A 24,241-nucleotide genomic window follows, 5' to 3' on the forward strand; every position below is an offset into this window, starting at 1 on the left:
CAGACACGCGTGTCAGACGATGATCGATGAGTATCGTATCCGAAATGTGTCCGACACCCAGACACGACAACTCAACTAAGTGTCCATACTTCATAGCTCTATATAAATCTTCCCACACTCGCAAATCTCATAACAATTATACTACTTCATCACTCTTGATCCTCTCAAATTCTTAACAAGTCCAAACCTTATTAGCTTAAACATTTCATTATCACCTTAACCCTTTACCTAAATTACATAATTACCCTCTTCAATAACTCGATTGAACATGGCTCCACCATACTTAACCAAAAATAATGGTGCATTAGAAGAAATAGGAGAACTTGTGAATGGTGGTGGAAGTGATAGTAGTAAGAATGAAAAAGAAACTTTGTGTATAAAGTTAGAAGGATCAAACTTTGTTGCAAATGGAGAACCTTTTCTGACGGAGGTTCCATCCAACATAGTAGCAACACGATCGCCATATTCATCGGATGCAAACAACAACAACGTCGTTGGTTGCTTCGTGGGCTTTGATGCCACCGAATCTAGGTGCCGCCACGTGGCTCCACTTGGCAAGCTCAAAGACATTAGGTTCATGAGCATATTCAGGTCATTACTTATTTTATATTTTAATTTTATTATATTTACATGAATTCTGGTATAATTTTTTTTTTGTTTAATTTTCAGAATCTAAAAATTTAAAATTTATTATTTAAAAAAATATTTTCAGCAAGAAAAATGGAAACGAAGTTTATAAAACAAAAATCACACAAACTAAAAAAGACATCTTTTATATTCATAAAAATTGTGTTCGCTAAAATTAAGTTTCACATAAAATTTTTTAAAGAAAAATTATGAAAAAATTCACATAAAAGTATTAAAAATGTAATCATTTTTGGTCCATACAGTGACATATGTCTATTGTTTGCATAGTGCGTGAGATATAAATTTGGAAAATTTTAGTGTAACATCGTATCGGTATTTCGGTATTTCAATTATTTTTAATCGTTGATTTTAATTATAAAAAATATATAATATATAATCAAGATCAACGATAAAAAATGATTGATAAACCGATATAACGGTACATTTAAAAATCTTTCTGTAAATTTTAGAAACACGACACGCTAACTCGATACATGTATCCGTGCCTGACATAAAGTTAAAATACATATATTAGTATTAAATATGAGACCTAAATTTTTTTATTTTCTTTCTCTAAAATTTTTAAAATTTCATCTCGAACTCTCATTAGTCGTTACCTTATCACCAACAACAATAAGGGTAAATTAGTTTTTAATGACAATTAATTAAGTTTATGTTTCAAAGTGATCTTGCATATACATGAGTTTTATTTTAATAAACTATCACCTTTAGATGATTTACATATAAAATGTGTAACCTAAATATTTAAAGAGAAAAACTCTAGGAGTTCATATTTTTTAAATAATTTTAGCTATTATTTAGTCATTATAAATACTAAATTGTTATTGCATAAATTTTTAAAAATATAATTACAAATTATATTAATTTATGTAGGTAAATTTTAGTAGATATAAGTGTAAATTATATATTTTTTATATACAAAAATTATGTAAATGTGGGTATAAATTATTGTTGTCAAAATACTAATTTAAAATTAGGTATGCAAAATCTAAAAAATATGCGTAAATTGTATTTATTCATGTACGCAAATTCGGCCAGGTTTAAGGTGTGGTGGACAACACATTGGGTTGGAAGCAATGGACACGAAGTGGAGCATGAAACTCAGTTGTTAATGTTGGACAAGAACGACCACTATGGTAGACCCTATGTTCTCCTGCTCCCCATTCTAGAAGGTTCCTTCCGAGCCTCACTTCAACCGGGTTTGGATGATTACGTGGACATGTGCGTTGAGAGTGGATCGACACGTGTCAGTGAATCCACCTTCAGAAGCTGTTTGTATATTCATGCTTCTCATGACCCTTTCCGTTTGGTCAAAGAAGCCATCAAGATCATACGCCTTCACTTGGGAACTTTCAAGCTCCTTCAAGAAAAAACTCCACCAGGTACTTTTCTGTAAATTTAACTAACTTTTTTTTCTTTAAATTTTTCATTTGGGTTTTAATTTAATTTAAATGTCTTTCAAATTTAGTTGCTTAGATTGGGATTATTAAATTCTTTTTCACCAAAGTCACAATCTATTGGAAACTAATGATTCTATAAATTAAAATGGCAACTAATCAAATTTTTAAAATATTATCAAATCATGCCTAAATATGTAGTCATAACATAATGTAATTTTCTAAATAAATGTGATCTGCACATAAAAAATCAAATCAATTATAAAAAGTATATAAATACATATATTATTTAATTTATTTTTAATATATATTATTTTATATAAATAATTTATTCAATAATTAATTTTGAGTATGTACCTAACATGAATATTGTCTGTAGTCTTTAAAATTCTACTAGTTTATGGTATAACATTGTATTACATAAATTAATTATATATTTCTCTTTACAACAACTTTTGGCATATTTGGTACACGAAGTTAAACCTTTTTACAATAATACATAACTGAATTTCTGACATTATACTTTTAAATGGTTACATATTTAAGGTATTGTGGACAAGTTTGGTTGGTGTACATGGGATGCCTTCTACTTGAAGGTACACCCTAAAGGGGTATGCGAAGGTGTGAAAGGCCTTGTAGAGGGAGGGTGCCCTCCGGGTATGGTCTTAATCGACGACGGATGACAATCAATTTGTCACGACGACGATCCAATCACAGATGAACAAGAAGGCATGAACCGAACATCGGCCGGTGAACAAATGCCATGTCGGCTGATTAAATTTGTAGAGAATTCTAAATTCAGGGACTACAAAGGGATTGTAGACCCCGACCAGAAAGGGATGGGTGCGTTTGTTAGGGATCTAAAGGAAGAATTCAAGAGCGTGGAACATGTTTACGTGTGGCATGCGCTTTGTGGGTATTGGGGTGGGATAAGGCCCAATGTGAAGGGCATGCCTATGTCTAAGGTTGTTGGTCCTAAGATGTCACAAAGTTTGCAAATGACAATGGAGGATCTTGCTGTGGATAAAATTGTGAATAATGGTGTTGGGTTGGTACCACCTCATTTGGTGCATCAATTGTATGAGGGACTTCACTCTCATTTGGAATCTGTGGGGATTGATGGGGTTAAGGTTGATGTTATACATGTAAGTGTTCTCCAATATTCTTTCTTTGTTTTATTATATATCATCCATACTTTAATTTAAATGCTGTTTTTAATTAACCACACACATTATAAGGATAATATACACCTTATAAAAATCTTTAAGATTCTATATAAAAAAATGATGATGAAGTCCACAAATTATACTATGAAATATTCATATAGTCTGAATTGGGCCTCCAAAATTTAAGCCACATAAAAAGAGTGTTCTTAGTTCTTACCATCCCAAAAAAATTATTTTTTAAAAATTGTTGGAAAAATAGAAAGAGAAATTAGTTAATTAGATTTGAGACATGATGGACGATGATGTTTTATTGTTTTATTTGAATGCAGTTGCTTGAGATGCTATGCGAGAAATACGGTGGTCGTGTCGATCTTGCGAAAGCTTATTACAAAGCACTTACAGATTCTGTGAAGAAGCATTTCAAAGGCAATGGAGTCATTGCTAGCATGGAGCATTGCAATGACTTCTTCCTTTTGGGCACCCAAGCCATTTCGCTAGGCCGAGTCGGTAAGCAACTTTCTATTGTCAACATAAATTCTTGTCGAATTTATCGTTATCATTGTTATTATAAGAGTTTAGCTAAGAAGTCAATCAGTCAACATAAAATTTTGTCGAATTTATCGTTATCATTCTTATTATAAGAGTTTAGCTAAGAAGTCAATCAGTCAATTATTTTTTACCATAAGTTCTAAACTCTAAATTCTAAACATATATCTTAAATATTTCAGAAGCTGAGAATTTAAAAAATTATAATAAAGAATTAATTAATATTGACTAATTAAAAATTCATTCACTATACTTGTTTTTGTCATAATTTGTTTAGGTGATGATTTTTGGTGTACGGATCCGTCGGGCGACCCGAACGGCACATACTGGCTACAAGGTTGTCACATGGTACACTGTGCCTACAACAGCTTGTGGATGGGGAATTTCATTCAGCCAGATTGGGACATGTTCCAATCCACTCACCCCTGTGCTGAGTTCCATGCTGCCTCAAGAGCCATCTCTGGTGGACCAATTTATGTTAGTGATTGTGTTTCCAACCATAACTTCAAGTTGCTTAAGACTCTTGTTTTGCCTAATGGCTCTATCTTGAGGTGCCAACATTATGCACTTCCTACTAGAGATTGCTTGTTTCTGGATCCATTGCATGATGGCAAAACAATGCTCAAGATTTGGAACCTCAACAAGGTGATCACAAAATCATCTACTTTAATTATCTACTACGTGTTACTTAATCTGGTCGAGTCGATTTATAATAACTTGTACTTATTTTTTTATACTAAGTCAACATGCACAGCTCATTTGAGATTTATATTGTGATCTATAACATCAATTTACATAAGAATATATATAATTTTTCCTATGCACATCGATATTGCTCATTTTTGTTCATTTCATTTAACCATAAAGTCTCATTTCATTTAACAATAAAGTCTCATTTCTTAGAGTGTTAGACAGTTCTTGCTTCTCAAGTTAATTTTCGGACTGAATTAGGTCTATTTAATGAACTAGGTTAAAAATTAGAGTTTAGCTAACATGTGTCCTCTCTTAGGACACATGATAAGCTTATTATTAATGAGAAGTTTTAAATATTTTTATTTAATAAATATAAAATAAATACATTAAAAATTTAAATTTTTTATATTTTCAATAAAATTTTTAAATTTTGTAATCTTAACATGTACTCTAAGATTTCGTTTGGTTAGTGTCTCAAAATTTTGAGGCATAGACACAAATATACATAAGGACATAGACACAAAAGAATAGTTTAATATTAGATTTGTTTGGTTGCAAAGACATTGACTAAGAGACACAAAAGTTAGAGTCCATATTCATTCTTACTAGTCTCAACTTTGTCTAGAGACACTAAATACATGTCTATTGTGTCCATTTGTATGTAAGCATGTCTTTGAAAATTTATGTCTCAATAACCAAACAATGCCTAAGGACACAAGATAGATAAACCCTAAAAATTATTGTCGGCTCACCCTCTTACTACACACAGTCTAAATTGTCGTCAATATTCATGCTTTAAAGTCGTATATTATTTAAAAATAAAAATAATTCTTATTTCTTAAGCTAATTGTTATAGTGACTCACACCCATTTAATTCCTAATATCAATTATGTTAGCAAGGGAAGATGGAACAATAGAAAAAATATTTGTGAGTATTCAAGTTGTATAAAATGATATAATATAAAAAGAGATTTATAGGTGTTAAGAAAATCGAAATAATAAAGACGTAATTTCTTATAATAAATATTCAGATATGTTAAATAATGCTAATTGATCTAATTGATCCTAATTATACTCTAACAAATTATACGACATAACTTTGGTTTTAATTTGTTTAATTGCAGTACACTGGAGTGTTGGGACTATTCAATTGCCAAGGAGGAGGTTGGTGCCTGTGACAAGAAGAAACAAGAGTGCCTCTGAATTCTCAAACACAGTGACATGCTTTGCAAGCCCCAAAGACATTGAATGGAACAATGGTAATAATAATAATTCTAATGCTAATAATAAAAAACCAATTTCCATCAAAGGTGTGGAAGTTTTTGCAGTTTATCTCTTCAAGGAAAACAAATTGAAGCTAATGAAGAATTCAGACAAATTACAAGTTTCACTTGAACCATTCAGCTTTGAACTAATGACAGTTTCACCAGTTAGGGTGTTATCATCTTATAATAATTATAATTATAATAATAATGAGAGGCTAAATCAATTTGCACCAATTGGGTTAGTGAACATGCTCAACTCTGGCGGTGCAATTGAGTCACTTGTGTTTGATGATAAACAAAGCAGGGTCAAAATTGGAATAAAGGGTTGCGGGGAAATGAGAGTGTTTGCATCAAAGGAGCCTATTGCTTGTAAGATTAATGGGTTGGGTGTGAAATTTGATTACGAGGATAACATGGTTAGGGTTCATGTTCCTTGGCCTACTCATGAACCAAAATTGTCAATGCTTGAGTATTTGTTTTGATTCTTATAAGATTCAATTGGGGATCCTTTGATGTATCAATTAAGGTGAAAATTCAGGTGCAGTCAACTTTACGTTAAGTTGATAGTTGAGAGTCGTTAAATAATTTGATTGATTTAATTAAATTTTCATCTAACTGCTCTTAATTATCAATTTTAAGTAAAGCTGACTGCACATAAGTTTCCAACATCATCAGTCAATACTAAAGATTAAGTAAATAAAAGTTTGTTTATCTTTTATTCTCTCTTTATCAAATGAAAAAAAAATGATAATTTTCTTTGTATTATTTTATTTTAAATATTAATACCAAAAGATCTATTTCACATGGGGTTTTTGTTTTTAACATGTGGTAGTTGTTAATTTTACACAATCATTAATTCAGATTATAGTGATGATTAATTTAGATTTATGTGGTTGACTTGTTTAAATAATAAATTTTAAAATTGTTTATTTGTATTAATGTAATAATGCATAATTAATTGTCTTCACAAAACTCTTACATTTAAATTAAATTCTCTTTATTATCAAATATAACATGAAATCCATTTGAAATAGTTTTTATACCAAGAGTGTAATATTAATTCCCTTAATATTATTTAGTATATTGACATAACAACAGAAGTATATTACAATTCTATTATACACTAAATTTTATTTCTATAAGTAGTATTAAGAGATCTAAATTGATTTAAATTATACTAAAAAAATGCGTCTACAAATAGGTTAAAATAATTGGATATGAAAGTAGAATGAGTGTTATACCTTAACGTGGTAATTTTTGGTATTTTTTAAAACTATGGGGTACACAAATTGGTGATTTGTGTTGAAAAAATTAAAAAAATTTGGAGTACGGATCTGTCCGATTTTTGTACTCCATTTTTTTTTTATTTTTTCAACACAAATCGGACAGTCTGAGTACAGAAATCGGACGGTCCGATTTGTGTACCTAAAAATTGGACGGTCCGATTTCTGTACCTCTTAAAAATTGGACGGTCCAATTTGTACTCCGTACATTAAATCATCCCACATTTTAGAAAAATACCATAATAGATCACAATTTAAAAAAATACTATTATTAATCCAATATTAAAAATAAAAAAATGCTACAAATAATCACAAATTAATTTTAACATGAGAAATACAATAATTCTGATCGACATTTATTTTTTTTTTTCACTCTACAAAAAAAATTACCATTAACAATCTGTCAATGGTAAAATAGTTAATTGAAATTGTTACTAACGATTTTTCTTTTCCAGTAACTACTTCGTAATAACGAATTCACTAAGAAATCTTAATATTTTGGTAAATCTTACATGACAACTCAATATTAAAAATTTTGACATATCTCACTTACAATTTAAAAGGATAGGAGGAGTGATGGGAAATAAATAAGCATTATGGAATCAAGGAACTGAAGTTTTCAAGATGAGAAACTTTGACCAAATTAAAAACTGAGTTTAGAGTTGATCATCACATGGAAATGTCGCAGAATTTATTCACCAAAATGACTTTGACCATTCTATATCTGTTCTTGCTTCCGACAGGTATTCAATCGGTTTGCTTCATGTGGAGACATGCGACATGTTCACACGTATATGCCAAACCGTCACAAAAGATAGACATGAGACATATACATAGAATAATGCTATAATGAAGAATCAAATTTGAGTTAATATTCAATTTGGTCTTTGAATTTGTACAGAAATCTCAATTTAGTTATTGAGATTTCAATTGTCTCTATTTAGTTTTTAAATTTTGTATACGTGTCTCACATACATTAGTTTTTAGAACGATTTTTAGTACAAAAACGCTAATAGAGCACTGATGGACAATCAGATGCCATGCTAAAACTTGTAAAATGATGTAGTTTTGGTTTTGACATTTAAATAGTCTAAAAACGTTATCGAATCATTTGTTTTGTTAGATAAATTTTTAATAAATACCGCTTACGATGTTCTTTAGTCATTAGAGTATCAAAACTAAAACATTATTTTACAGAGTCTAACGTGACATTGGCTATCTATGACAGTGTTCCGTTAACATCTGTATATTAAAAATTGTTTTAAAGACTAACATGAGTCATGTTCGCAAAGTTTAGGGGCAAAATTAAGGCAATTGAAATTTTATGGACTAAATTAAGACTCGTATGCAAATTCAGAGACCAAATTGAGTATTATCTCATTAAATTTTAGTAAAAAGTGAAGATTGTATTTTTTAAAAAATGCTATTTATACACCAAAATCAACCGTTAAAATCAGCCTCTAATGTATTTGTGTATAAATACATGTATGATTTAATTTATTTTTAATGTATATTTGTATTTCAACATATATTTTATACTAATGACTAATTTTAGTAGCTAATTTTAATATACACGTAGCATTACTCAATTTTTTATTAAAAAAATTATTATGTATATGTAATATACATGTTTATTTAAATTCAATAAAGATTCTCATTCATTATCCAATTCTATTCGATCTTCTCAAAGAGATTTTCTATGTTAAATCGTCACAAAAGATTATGTTTAGTTATTTCAAAAATTTAGATGAATAGAATAATGAGATATATAAAAAATTATATTTTTAATATAAAAAAATATAAATATGTTTAGTTATATTGAAGTAACTATAGGATTTGTGAATATTTAAAAAATATTAAAATTGGTTTAATTTACCTTTTTATTTTTAATATTCTTTTATTTAAGATTCTATGAATTGAAGAAATAGAAATAAAAACTTATATATTCTCACTATTTTTAACTTTTTTAATAAGATTTTAAAAGCTAAAAACATTATAAACAAAAATGCAAAGCAAACTACTAATATTTGTATTTCAATATCTGTATCAAAATTTTTTGTTCAGTTCTATTTTCTCGTTCCAAAATCAAATTGTAGCTTTTTAAAAAGTTATTTAAATGTTTATAGAGAAGTTAAAAAATAACTTCTCTCATACTAAAAAATTTTATTTTATTTCTTTTAAAATAAATACTTTTAAAATTAAAAAACTAAATACAAAATAATTTATTTATAATTTAAACTATTTTTTTTAAAAAAAATTAATTAAATTGTTTACCTAAACTACGTCTAAGCATAACAAATATTGGCAGAAGATCGCACTATTGCAATCAAAATATACTTTCTTTAATTTCTTTGCTTTCATTTCAACAGCATTACCAACATAATAATTATTAAGTGAATACAAATTAAACTAATTAATAGCTTAATGATTTATTTCTTTTCTTTACTCGTGATGAAGAGGAATAATATCATAGAACACTAACATTTAATTTCTCTTGCACTCAACAAACAACGATCATTTGAGCATGTTCTGGAGAATTAGAGTATGTATAATATGGTCTATCAATTTATCATCATATTCCTAAGTGCTGGGATCTCAAACTCATCATACCGTGGGTCCCCATTAATTAGGCAAACATTTATTTTAACCTCCATACCTGTTGCCACACTCTAATCATTACTACAAACACTATGTGCATTTATTTATATTAAAGGAAAATAGAAAAAAATATACCTTAATATATAAATATGCTTGAAGTGTTCTACTTGTGAACGCCTACAATGTTTAAGATTTTTTTTTTATTTAAGTATTTTCTCCATTTTTTTCAAAAGAATAAAAAAAATACAAAATAAAAATTTTTTTTGGTGTCTTATACAAAATACGTTTGCTCAAGCATGTTTGTTTTTTAACTTTAGAAATAGATTTCATTATAAAAACTAAATATGAAATTTTTTTTTTACGATATTTTTTAATTTAACCGACTAAAAATTAAGTTATCTTATATTAGATCTGTCATTGCTAAATAAGTTATTACCGTATACATAAAATAGAATTTAAACTCTAACAAATATTTAAACAAATAAATAAATTAATTACTCGACTAATCTAACTTGATTTAAAAATATTTATGCTAAATTGGTAATGCTATATCCATGACACGTGAGGTTTAGCAATTGAATTAAGCACCACAATATATAGTACACCCAACTATGGCCATTGGAACCATATGATTGCTTCTTTGTACTGTTTTTGTGATGAAATGTCAACCGCTTGTTCAACTCTATATCTATTCTTTCATTTTCATCAACTTAGCTTATGACCCTTCCCTTTTGATCTTATATGTTTGTTGGTTCCTTAGGGACTTGCATAATTCAGAAGAATAAATATATGAATCGATTTTTAAATTAGTAAATATTAGTTGATTGTTTTTATTGTAAAATTATTATTTTAATTTTTATTTTTTCGAGGGTTTATATTTTAAAATTAAGATTTAGAATTTAAGATAAAAAAAAATTTTTTTGCAATGCTGGCTGATATTTAATAAAAAGTAATTTTTAAAATATTGGCTGATATTTTTAAATTGTTGTAAATAATAAAAACATACAACAAAAATTATTTTTAGTGGCAATAATATATAGTTATTATATGTCTTATTTAACTTATATTTTTACGGAAATTATATATTTATCGTTATTATTATATATTATAATGACAATTATACACTTTTTGCAATTATTGAAAAGATATTTATTGACAATTGAATAATTATTGTCACTAAAACTTTTTAACGACAAAATATAAGACGATTAATGTCTAATTATTGGTAAATACATTAACGTGTATTTTTATTGTCATTAAAAATAAAATAAATAACCGTAAAAAGTAATTTTTTAAAGTAGTGAAGGTATTTTTGTTTTTTTTTTTTAATTTGTAAATATTTAATAAAACTTTATAATTGTCTTAATAATTATATTCAACTTTAAAAAAAGAACCTTAATTCGAGAAGAAGATAACAATGGGTGATTAATTTATAGGGATTTGGATCTTCTAAATTTTGAATTTTACTTTAGAAGAAAAAATATGATCTCTCATCGTTTATTTCATAAGTGGGACCAAGAGAAAATATGAGAGAAAAATTATTTAAAAGTGAGAGATCATGCTTTACCTTTTAAAATAAAAATTTAAAATTTAGAGGATTTAAATTAAATTTGTAGCAGCCATAATGGGGTCCAAAAAACTCCAAATAAAGGAAGCAGAGTGAAAAGGCATGTTTGCAAGTTGTGTGAATGAAACAACACACACCAAGTCAAAGGGGCTAAAGCTAGTGCTAATAGTTTTATAGATATTGGACCAAATTCCTCTTGAGACTTATTTATATAGACAAGGGTCCCCTCCATTTATGATCCTTAAATTAAATTGAAGTTAGCTGAGCCTCAAACCCTTCATTCAAAATTCTCCACACAACAGCCATAAGGTTTCCCTATCATATGAAAATGTATATTGGTCCCAAATTATGAGTATATGCCTAATGTCTGGATAGATGATGAATATAGAAATCAAGGCATTTGTGCCCTAGGTGCATGTGTAGTTATCTTATCCCTATCATCACATGCATTAATTCCTTGCTACTCAATGCTTGGACCTCAAAAATTGGGACCTGAATGGATTATATTCACCTTATTATCACTTGCCAAATCTTTTCAATTTAATTTGTTTCAAAAATCCTTCTCGTAGCGGCGCTGTGTTGGAGCACTTAAAAAGCGAGAAATTGGTGTGTTTTTGAGAAGGTAATAAGCTCAATACCAGAAATAGTGAAAGAAGTCAGTAATTTAGTACATGAATTCGTGAGCCATACCTGATAGATGCTGCTAATTTTCTTTACTCTTACTTTACTCTTTTTTAAGCTCTTAGTCTTTCAGTCATAGTTGGTAATAAATAGAAATACCCAATTATTTTGTACTTCTTTATGGAAACACTTTTATTTTATATTAATAAAATAACATTTATCTTTGAGAAAAAAAAAAGTTAAGTTATATATGGCCAATGAGTTATATATCAAATGGTATAATCTCTTCATACTCACCTAAAAAGTCGTGGGTTCGAATCTCCCTATCTTTAGTAAAAAAAAAAAAAAAGTTAAGTTATATATGCATGCTAGGCCTGGCTTATATTATAATTCCAAGTACTTGTTTAATTTGAACTGGCTGTTTTATATACATAAAAAAAAATTAATCGTTAATAAATTAGTTGTTCGTATAAAATATATATTAAATTAAAATACAACATATATATACATATATATATATATACAGATACACAAATAAATAAATATATAATAATTAATTTAATCGATGATTTTTAGTACATATATAATATTTTTATTGTTCAAAATTAAATAAGTATGATATATATATTAGTTTGCATTTATTTCGCTTCTTCTTAAAAAACGTGCCTTTTTTTGGAAAATTATTTTTTTTATTTGTATAAAATTTCTAATATATAAAGAATTAAGTTGTAAAATACTTTTTTTGAGAAATAGAAAAAATACATTCATAATATTAAAATGTGATTTAAATTTAAATATATTATTATTATTAAACATTTTTGGGCTTTAGCCTACTTTTTTAAAACTCTAATTTGACCTAAATGACTTTAAATTTTAGACTTTAGAAATCTACATGACTACATGAGAATATTTTTTTTAAAAGCTAGATTAAAGAAATATAAGTAGATAAAGTATATTAAAAAAATTCATAATAGATATGTCCTTAATTAATGTGATCTATATATATAGTTAAAGTATTTGTCAAATAATCTTTTTCTCTAAATAGGTGAAATAAATTCTTAAACATGTGTTTGCTAACCCATCATCACGTTAAGGACATGTTATTATAATGCAAGCAAATGTGATCTGCCACATGGCATGTTTTGTAGCATCTTTTATCACATGTGATATGCCACGTGGCAAATAATGCATTTAGCAACGACATGTATTACTTTTGTAAATCCATAGTTATGAGCTAAATAGTTAACAAAATATAAATTCTATAATAAAAATGATAGTTTTAAAATTTCAATACCAACATAAATCATCCTTACAAGTTACAAAGTCAACCCTCAAAGTGAATCTTAGGTTATTCAGAGAGAGAGAGGGGAAAGAAAAAGAGAGGAATTAAATAATTAATCCAAAAACAACTCTAATTTAGTTTCTCTTTGAATTTGAAAAAAAAAAGTGTTTATTTTTATTTTTATTACAAATCTCACATCTTTAATAATGTCTTTAAAGAGTTTATAAATATAAATCACTTCTTTTACTACAAACAAATTTTTAAAATTGAGTTAGGCCACCCTTAATTTCAATTATAATAATTTTCAATATATTTTTAGAACTTTGTAACAAAATAAAAAAGTAAAATCTTATTTTTTTTATATTCACTTTTTATTTTATAAAATGTTAAATAATAGAAACATTAAAAAACAAAACTACAAAACATAAAAAAAATCCTTAATTTCAATTTTCAACCTTCAAAAAGTTTATTTAAACAAATCTACAATAATTTATTTGTAATATTTATATAACATTTGGTATTTTAAATTAAAACAAACAACTATAATAATATTTTAATTATAAAATATAACTATGCATTTTTACTTAGGTGAAAATTTTGGTGCAGTCGACTTCACGTGAAGTTAATGGCTGAGAACCGTTAGATAAAAATTTAGTCAAATCAGTCAAATCATCTAACCGCTCTTAACCATCAACTTCACGTGAAGTCGACTGCACCTGAATTTTCACCCTCTACTTATTAGTTTAAATTTTTTTAAAAATAATTTCACAACACAGTATTAAAATTTCTCAAACCAAAAAAAAAAAGAGATTATATAAAATAAAGTTAGTGTAACAATAAGAAACTAATAACTTTTGAAAAAAATAAAACAAATTTATTAGGTTAATAAAATAATAATTTTTGAATGACACCACAGAGAGAGTTATTTATATAATTGGCAAGTGTGCATAGTGATTATTGAAGAACATACACTAACTCCTCCTTCTTCTCTCTTGAATCTTGATTCATGGCGAAGCTTCAGAGCTTGTTCTCCATGAGGCACTTGTTGGTGCTCTCTCTCGCTCTCAATGTAAGCCTCATACTCAGAATAATCTATGATTCCCAACTTGATCTCTTCTTCTACAAATATCCTCATCAGGGGCAAATTAGTAATCTCCACACTCACAATAAACCTCGCTTGCTTATATCTTCTTCTTTCTCCAACTCTTCTTCTTCTTCTACTTGTGAGGATCATCATCAACCACCACCCAAAAACAACAACAGAGTCATCAATCTCGACCAGTAAGTTCTATTTTACTACCCTTTCAACATTAGTAATAATCATTTATTTAATTTATGGTGAAAACTCAGGTGAAATGAATTTTACGTGAAGTTGATATCCGAGAACCGTTAGATGAAAATTTAGTTAAATCAGTCAAATTATTTAACGATTCTCAGTATCAACTTCACGTGAAGTCGACTACCCTGAGTTTCCACCTTAATTTATTTATTGGTATCATATTTATAGTGTTAGTTTTGTCGTGAAATCATTCATCTCAACCACTTAAACGGGTAGAAAAAACAACATAAGTAATTATGTTTATAACACTTCTTTTAAATAAATCTTTTTGAATTTGTTAAATTTTTGTATAGATTTTTTAATTATTTTTTTTATTTTTAAAGTTTATCAAGAGTCAAATTTTAAATATTTTTGGACATAAAAATTTTAAATATTTAAGCTAATAAAAATATGATAAAAATAAATAACATAAATAATTATATCTCTAATTTAGTAGTGCATCATATATATTTTGTTTAAATTGATTATTTTAAGGGCCTTGTTAAAGTTATTTTAATTAAGATTTTCTTAAAGTTATTTTTCATAAATGTACAGGAGATATATTGAAAATTTTAAATATTAATTTTTATTACATATTTTTTATATTAAAATTTATTAACTAGTTCCTTGAAATATTTATTAGCTAATTGGTATTTCACTAAACTATTAAGATTTTTTTTTAATAAAATAGTTTTTAAAAAATATTATTTAGTCTTTTAAAGATAATATTAATTGCATAATTATTTAAAAAGTTCATATAACAAAAGCTAAGATAATTTTTTAAAAAATTTTCTTTTCTGAAAATTTTGACATTTATGTAAAAAATTATCAAAAAGAAATTTACTTATGGTAAAATCACTTAATCAAGAAAAATATAAGAATGTTGTATTTGATTTGAATTTTACTTATTATTATGAAGAATGAATAGTCCTTTTCATATTGTGCGTTATTGGCTCTGGGCCTTGAGTCTTTAATTTTGGGACCGGTTTTCTTTACTTTGCTTGCTGCACTTGTTTCTGAGCAAGAAAGGGACAAGTCATAGTCTTTACCATTTAACCTGCCCAATTTATTCTCTTACAACAAAAACAGAAAATTGGATTCTCACAACACAGTAAAATAACTCGTTAGATAATTTGATATATTTGATCGAATATATTTATTTAAATTATTTAGTAGTTTATAATACTATTTTTTATGTAAAGATGTATCACGTCTGAATTTTTTGAACAAAAAATAAAGAAAAATGTCAGAGACATTTAGAGTATAGACTTGTAAACAGTTTTAAATATTGTTTGGTAGTTTGACTTCGTGCTTTCAATTTTTTAATCATTATTGTAACTATAATATAACCTTTAGAATTTTTATCTAACGAATTTCTTAGGTAATTGTTAAAAATAATACAAAACTAAAAAGATTCTATTAAAAAAAAGAAAAGTAAGAGTTAATGCATTAATGTTTTTAACAATTGAATAAACAAATTGTTATTGCAAACTTTTGGTTTTAGCAAAATCATAATATTAAATCATGAGTATATAAGTCTTATTTTAATATAATATCAAAATTTATTAGTTTAATTATATATTAATATTCAATTCTATACACCTCACATTAAAATGTCTAACATGGATATTATTATTATTATTATTATTATTATTATTATTATTATTATTATTATTATTATTATTATTATTATTATTATTATTGGACGTTGTTTCAGTTGTTAGTTACGAGTATGTCGTTACTTCCTCATTTTTATTTGCGAGGATGATATTATATAATTATTTCTGATCCAAGAAATAAATTTTTAAAATAGAACTAATTGTTATAAAATTATTTCTTCTAAAATTTTAAAATAATAAAAAAAGATATATAAATAATTATGCTTCTAGCAATCTTTCTGACACGAGTTTTTTTTATGAAAAATGTTATTCACTGAAAATGATTAAGTGCAATAAAAGAATATTAAAGTTGAAACACCACCAAAGTGTTAATCTCACTAAAATGCTTATAGTATAAGGAAAAAAGAAAAATACACTATTTTAATTTTTAAAAGAATATTCTTAGAAAAGCTAGGGTTACTTTTACCTCCAATTTACTCTCTTTGTGCTCTAATCATTGATATGAATTTTATCTGGGTGCAATTAATGATTTTGTTTTGAGTTTTGACATAATTAAAGTTATGCGATGCATAAATTTATATTAGATTAAACGATAAATATGTTTTTGATTTTTTATTTTTTAAAATGTGAAACATTTAAGTCTATTTGAGAGATTAATTTGTTTTTATATATTTTGAACGGAGAAATTTAAATGTTTTATATTTAAAAAAATTATTAAAATTTTTATATTTTTAATTAGTAAAAAATTTATATGTCTTCGAATTAAAAAATAAAAAATTTATTTATTTTTTTATATATTATTATAACAATAATTTTATACACTAGGGAAAAAAACAGTTTTTGTCATCTTTTCCCTTATTACGTGTGGGGAATTTTGGTCAAATGTGAAAGTCACTTGCAGGGAAGAACACTATAGCTTAGAGTTGATTTGGGAAATCCACTACCGTTGCTTTTTTTTTTTTCCTCCTCTTTTTTCACCCACGGAAAAATATCATACCTAATTTAGTTAGAGGGTCAAAACACAAAATTTAATTAACCAATTTAGGTTGGTCGAATAGTTCACTCATCCGTTTAAATAAAATATCACAATTTCTAATTTTGTTTTGTGCATGCAGCAATTTATTGGCCAACAACAGACTCTTAAATAAAACTCAGATTCACGACAAATTAGTCTTTTAACTTGTCGGGTGGAGAAATATTTAACTAAACAAGTGTTAGAGTTTTAATTCTTATTTGTATATACATTAATTTATTGATCAATGATAAATCGAATTTAAGTAATTAATAATAAAAAAGTGGAATATTACTACTATACTACATAGAAATAATAATAATAATGATGAGAAAAGAAAGAAAATAAAAGTAATGGTGCCTTTTTAGTAGGAAGAATAGGAAATAAGTTAGTGGGGGATGATATGGTTGATGCTTTGTTGCTTACACTGATTGAAGGCAACCTTTATCTTTCGGCAGTGACCATCAAAATTATTATGAAACTGCAGTGCTGCACCTTTTCTTGTCCCAGTTAAAGTTTAAGAGTTTTTCTTTTTCTAATCTTCTATGTGGCCGCCTCATTTGTGAATATTTTATATAAAATTATTGATATTTGAATTTTATTACTGAAAATTAAGAGATAGTTTCCTAAAGGATAGTAGTGTAACCAATAATTAACAGATATATTTAATTCATGCTGACACAACTAATTGGTTGTGAATGAAAAGTGTACCAATTCAATTGGATGGACCAAAAGCCTCAATTATAGTACGTTTTTATTTGAAAAATCATGGGAATTAATTTTCAATTTGTTCTTTTGTGAAGATTTAAGATTAAGATTAAAATTTTAAATCTTAAATTTAAAATATAAAATTTTTAGAATAAAAAGATAATTTCAAATTACAAGTCAGACAGCGGGGTAGAAAGTAGGGGTGGCAACATACCCTACCTGCGGATACCCAATTCTATCCGCGGGTCGGGTAGGGTGCGGTTTGTGTCTCAACTCTACTCGACCAACCCGCACCCTATATATGTATATGTTATATATTTATATAAAAATATGTTTTAAGTGGATATTGAACCAAAGACTTCTCACTAAATGCAAAAGATCCTTAGTCATTAAAAGAAGTTCATTAATTGATAATTTAATTTTTTTTATATATAAAAGTCAGTTCTATTTTAAATTATCATCAAGTTATATAATGTTGCATCTTTTTTTGTAACCCGCGGGTAGGGTCGGGTACTCGCAGGTTAAGAACAGGTAGGGTTAGGGTTGAGATATTCTCAACCCGTGGGTAAGATTAGGGTTGGCTCCAAACCCAATCCTACCCTATCCATTGCCACCCCTAGTAAAAAATACGTAATTTTTCTTTGAATTTTTTTTTTTGGTAAAAAATAAAAATTATAATTAAATTTTTAAGAAAAAAATTCATTGTATATTATATTTTTATTTTTTCAATATTTTTTATTATAAAATAAATAATTTTTATTTTATACCTAATATCACTTTTTACCATAGCATTATACTTTTTCTTTTTATATAGATTGTTCATTTATTAAAAAATAAAAAAATAATATACACCATAGAAAAGATATATATATATTAAAAACTCAAGTGTAGTCGTTTTCACGTGAAATTAATAGTTGAGAGAGAATAGTTAAATAATTTAACTAAATTTTCATCTAACGGATTATTAATTTCACGTGAAGTTGACTGCATTTGAATTTCACTTTTTATATATATATATATATAGGTCCTTTAGAATCTTGGATCTGCATCAACTGGAACTGCAAAAATGTGGGTCCAAGGGTGCATATTATTAAAAATGGAAGTCCAATTCCAACTTGTTTTGTGGTCTTCAAAAGTCTTGAGAGGTATATGCATGGGTTTGCCTCCCAATTAATCTGATGTATGTAGCTGTAAATGCAAACATCTACCATCTACTTTTTCTATCTTTTGTCCTCTTCATTATTCTGTCTAATCATTTCTTCCTTCATATATATGGACCCCCATATTTTCCATAGCCTAACACATGCAAATGCACCAGCCACTAAATAGCCTAAATAATAACCCCCTAATTTTTTTTATATACTCAATTGTTTAAGATTTATCATTTAATTTCATTATAACAAAATAAAGTATTATTACTTTATTTCAGAAGTTAAATTCAACACTATAATAATATTACAAGAAGAATGAGGTATCCGATGTTTAGAATTATTTAATGTTTTAAAAATGTAGTTCAACCAATAAATTAATTTTTTTATCAGCTAGTTTAACTATTTTTTATTTTTTAAATTTTAAAATTTAAATACTAAATCTTAACTTTTATCTTAAATTCTAAATTGTAATATCCTAAGAAATAATTTTACAAATTAAAATATTAATTAATATTAACTAACTAAAAAAAATTTCTAATTATTAACAATATATTAGGATTAATATTGAGTTTATAACCTAATTAAAAAAGTATACTATAAATAAAAGTATGATGTAATAGTGTAAACATGCATGATGTAATTAAATTAGAAATTTTAATTCTCCTATTAACTTTAATTCTAGGCAATTCTATTCTATTCTCTCATATTTCTACCTAATTCTCTCTAATTCTTGATACAATACCGTATCAAATAGTGCTTTCACTGAATAATCCATCTAAGAGTTTTTCATTCTAAAACTAAAACCAATGGTGATTTAGAGAATTTAATTCAGATTCCAATGAAACTATTCCTATTTCTTTATTGTTACCAACCTGAATTCATCCTGATTCTGCCAATAATTGATCAACATAAAATTTCAAATTTAGATGTAATTTTAAAAGAAATTAGAGCATGATCCAATACTAATCCTAACACAATATTGATTTATAATTTTTTAGCTTAATTAATTTAATAAGTATACAGAAGCAACATTAAATTTTACATGCAAATATGAATTAAAAGTACTTAACACCTTTTTAATAAACTTGATAGAAGTTTAGCACTTAACAAAATAGCGAAAACTCACGTGCATTGTTTCTTGTGAAGTTGATAGTAAAAAATCGTTAGATAATAATTTAGTCAAATCTATCAAATTATCTAACGATTTTCGACTGTCAACTTCACATAAAAATAGCTTCAGGTGCATTTTGCTTAACAAAATTATATCCTTAATGAATTTGTTTTGATTGGCAGTGGAGACCCGAGAGTGTACGAAGCATTTTGGAGAGAAACGGGAGAGAAAACAACGATCAGAATTGCAGGGTGGCAATCAATGAGTTACTTCTCAGATGTGAGCAATGTTTGTTGGTTCCTAGAACCTGAGTTTGCAGAGGAGGTTGTGAGGCTCCACCGTGTGGTGGGAAATGCTGTCACAGAGGATCGTCACCTTGTTGTTGGAACGGGTTCCTCTCAGCTCTTTCTTGCTGCTCTCTATGCTCTCTCTCCAACTCATTCTCCTCAACCCATCAGTGTTGTCTCTGCTTCCCCCTACTACTCTGTATGTCTTTCTTTCCTTCTTCTTAAGTTAGGAGTGAAATTCGAACACGAGACTTTTAGATGCGGATGAAAATACTATGTTATTTAAATTATAGTTTGTTGGTCTTTATTTTTTTCATTTGCTTCCTTTTAAATAATTCTTTTAATTCTTTAATTTTTTATATCATTTTTTAGTATGTCTATATTACTGCCATAGATATAGTATTTTAAAAATAGTGCTAAAATTAAAATAATATTTTTTTATTGTTTAACAACACTTCATAAAAAATATTGCTAAAAGAAGTGTTATTAAAATGTAAAAAAAAATGTAATTTTAATTTTAATAACACTTTATAGTCACTCTAACTATTATAAACATAGCATACTAAAATTCACCATTTTTTTTTATAAGAATTTCATGTTTTATTGATTTGTCATGTTTTGTGTAAGTGTTTTGAAAATTGGACTGGTAATTGAATCAGTAAAGTTAGAGATTTACAGATTCAATTGGAATTAAATCAGATATAATAAAATAATATATTTATATATAAAATATATAAATTTTTGTTTTTTATTTTTTTTTTTTCAAATTGGTTAACCCGCTAATAATAAGACCGGTTCAATTAATTAATCGATTGTTTTATTGGATTTTTTTATCTTTTAACTGATTTACTTCTAAACATTTTTTATCTTAAACTGGATTGATATAATAGTCAATTTTCAATTAACCAAATCCAACTGGTTCAATTTGATTTTTGAAACACTATCTTTGATTATTGAATATATAAACTTAGAGATTCAACTATTTTTAATATATATTTTTATATAAATAACTAATTTTTTATATACACGAAATACAATTAGTAAAATAATATATTTAATTAGAGCATTCAAACTGTTACTACGAATCTACCATTTCTTCTATATCTGTTTCCCAGAATTGATTTAATGCCTCCTTTCTCTCTCTATGTTTATTTAATTATTAATAGATAACAAATTTTTTTTGTATATTTATTTTATTTTATATAATAAATTGATACATATTTTATGATTTTATAATTAAAAGGTATATGTTAATCTAGTATAAGTATAAAATAATTAAATATAAATTAAATAACACTCATAAATAAGACGATGACAGTGGATACAATATACAGTTTGCATGTGCTGAACTGATGAGTGATGACAGTCAAAATAAGTAGATTTGACATTTGAAAATCTTACTAGAGAATAGAGATTATTATAAAATGTGAATGTTATGGTCTCTAAAAGGTAATGTTTATTTATAAAAAAAAATAAAAAATTAATATTTAATTTAAAAATATAAAAATAAAAATTTTTAAAAAATTAAAATTTACTAAAAAAATAAGTTACACAAAATTTAGACAGTAATTCATAGACACAGTAGAATTAACTTCATTATTAATGAATGCATAAGATGAGAGATGTTGAAATGCAGTCATACCCATCAATGACGGATTACCAGAAATCAGGGCTATACAAATGGGGTGGTGATGCTGACAAGTTTGACAAAAGTGGGCCCTACATTGAGTTAGTTACTTCTCCCAACAACCCTGATGGCTGCGTCAGGCGTTCAGTGCTCAATCGCTCTGAGGGTCTACTGGTCCACGATCTTGCTTATTACTGGCCTCAGTACACTCCTATTTCTTCCCCTTCCAACCATGATCTTACCCTTTTCACTCTTTCTAAGACTACTGGTCATGCTGGAATGCGCATTGGGTTTGTCTCTTCCTAACTTTCATACATTGCATTCTATTCTAATACCTGGAAATTAATTCGGTCGTTGTTAGTTTCATATGAAGTTGATAGCTGAGAATCGTTAAATGATTTGACATTTTTTACTAAATTGTCAACTAACGGATTCTTAATTATCAACTTTACATAAAATGACTGCACTTGAATTTTTACTATTCTAATAAAGATTGGGATTTGATAGGTCTTTCTGTTGGTCTTCAATTCGTGTGCATAGTTAAAAAGATCGATAGAAAGACCTATCTAATTAATATATCTGAGTCGTAGAATTGTTAATATGATTATTCATTGATATGATGGCTATGTTTCTGTTTTCTTTTTACACATCATGTTTGTATCACTATCAAACAATATACTAATAAGATTCGGTAAAAGCTCATACATAATTGTCTTTATATGAAATTGATAGTTATAAATCGTTAGATGATTTAAAATATTCGACTAAATTATTATTCAACGATTTTCAGTTATCAAACTTCGTATTAAAGTAATTCTGAGATGATACTTGTGCGTAATTCTGAGAGAATTGGCCTAAAAGCCTATTGAATCAATTAAACTTCTAAAAAATGCATTAATCTTTTGCAAATATCTAAAAGATTTGAACACTAATGATCATATTAGTAGTATGCTATGTCCTTGTGAAAGATTTGAATTTACACTAAGATTTGTAGGTGGGCTCTTGTGAAAGACAAAGAAGTAGCAAAGAAAATGACCAAATTCATAGAGCTCAATACCATAGGAGTCTCTAAGGACTCACAGCTTAGGGCCGCCAAGGTTCTGAGGGCAGTTTCCGACAGCTGCGAACTACAAGGCGGCGGCGAATCCTTCTTCCAGTTCAGCCACAAAATCATGTCAGACAGATGGAAACAACTCAGAGAAGCAGTTCAACGTAGTAATGGATTCTTCAGTGTCCCTACATTCTCTCCTTCTTTTTGCACCTTCTTTAATCAAAATTTGGAGCCTCATCCAGGTAATAATAATAAACTAAAATGGTGTTCATACATTATTGAAGCAAAAATACCAATAATTTTCCCCTTTGGGACAAAAAAATATTTTGTTTTCGTTTCTAATTTTGATATATTGACCATGTAAAATATTTTACATAGTCGTTTAATCAGATGATTGGATGTACGTATAAAATTGTTTTATACTGACAGTATATTAAAATAAATTCTCAAAATATAACCTAATTAAAATCTGTGTTACTCTCTTGAAACAAATATTTCCTTAGATACAAATTTCCAACACTTTCTAAACAAATATTCTCAAAATTCTTCTTAAAGTACTACATATTGCAAAATAATTAAGTTATTATTATTATATACTGAATTTTATTTTGATGTACTGACACTGTAAAACGTTTGTACACAGCATTTGTGTGGCTAAAATGTGAAAGAAATGTAGAAGACTGCGAAAGCTTTCTTAGAGGACACAACATATTAACAAGAAGTGGAACACACTTTGGAGTTAGCCAACAATATGTAAGAATTAGCATGTTGGATACAGATGAAAATTTTATGCACTTTCTACACAGACTCTCTACTATAAACTTTCGATAGTAGTAGTACTTGCACCTTAATTAACACAATGTATAATGTATAATATTATATTATATTAGTTAGTTTCGACATTATATAATTGATGTATGGTTTGTGGAAAGAGATACATGCGCACCAAATCATGATGATAATATGTTTGTATGCTGGTTAAGATGTTTAGGACTTAATTAATGTAGGGGAATTCTGTTACATGTAGAACAATAGAGTTTTCACGCTTAGGTGAACTAATTAATTTGATCTTGTTTTCTCTTAAGAAACATACCGCTTCTAATTTTATTAATGAAGTTTTCATCACAATTAGAATAAAGTCAAAGGACACATTTTATTATTATTATTATTATTATTATTATTATTATTATTATTATTATTATTATTATTATGTAAAAGTCTTGAGGGTCAGCAATTTTTTAAAAAGTTGGCCAGTATTTAATCATCAAAAGAAAATTGAATGATTCTACAC

General features: G+C 27.0%; 1 protein-coding gene and 1 pseudogene across 2 annotated transcripts; both read left to right on the forward strand.

The window, feature by feature from the left end:
• The first annotated feature begins 155 nt into the window (after positions 1 to 155).
• Positions 156 to 6,431, forward strand: LOC112766944 (galactinol--sucrose galactosyltransferase-like; annotated as a pseudogene).
• A 7,397-nt stretch (positions 6,432 to 13,828) lies between these two features.
• On the forward strand, positions 13,829 to 23,881 carry LOC112766026 (tryptophan aminotransferase-related protein 2). 2 transcript variants are annotated; one of them, XM_072199844.1, is made up of 5 exons: positions 13,829 to 14,347; positions 20,168 to 20,471; positions 21,888 to 22,189; positions 22,894 to 23,192; positions 23,594 to 23,881. In XM_072199844.1, exons 1-5 carry the CDS (start codon positions 14,073 to 14,075, stop codon positions 23,779 to 23,781), a joined length of 1,368 nt encoding a protein of 455 aa, XP_072055945.1. In that variant the 5' UTR covers positions 13,829 to 14,072; the 3' UTR covers positions 23,782 to 23,881. The 2 variants fall into 2 exon arrangements, with proteins under 2 accessions (XP_072055945.1, XP_025667662.1); XM_025811877.3 differs by having other exon boundaries at positions 21,909 to 22,189.
• The last annotated feature ends 360 nt before the right edge of the window (positions 23,882 to 24,241 follow it).

The sequence above is a fragment of the Arachis hypogaea genome, chromosome 7 (genome assembly GCF_003086295.3).
Source record: "Arachis hypogaea cultivar Tifrunner chromosome 7, arahy.Tifrunner.gnm2.J5K5, whole genome shotgun sequence".
NCBI lineage: Eukaryota > Viridiplantae > Streptophyta > Magnoliopsida > Fabales > Fabaceae > Arachis > Arachis hypogaea.

Bases quoted from the DNA above. Each gene is read 5' to 3' on its own strand.
- LOC112766026 (XM_072199844.1), top strand. From the start codon at position 14,073: ATGGCGAAGCTTCAGAGCTTGTTCTCCATGAGGCACTTGTTGGTGCTC. The intron at 14,348-20,167 runs GTAAGTTCTATT...TTTGATTGGCAG, and splicing joins AGAGTCATCAATCTCGACCA to TGGAGACCCGAGAGTGTACG. The intron at 20,472-21,887 runs GTATGTCTTTCT...TGAATGCATAAG, and splicing joins CTGCTTCCCCCTACTACTCT to ATGAGAGATGTTGAAATGCA.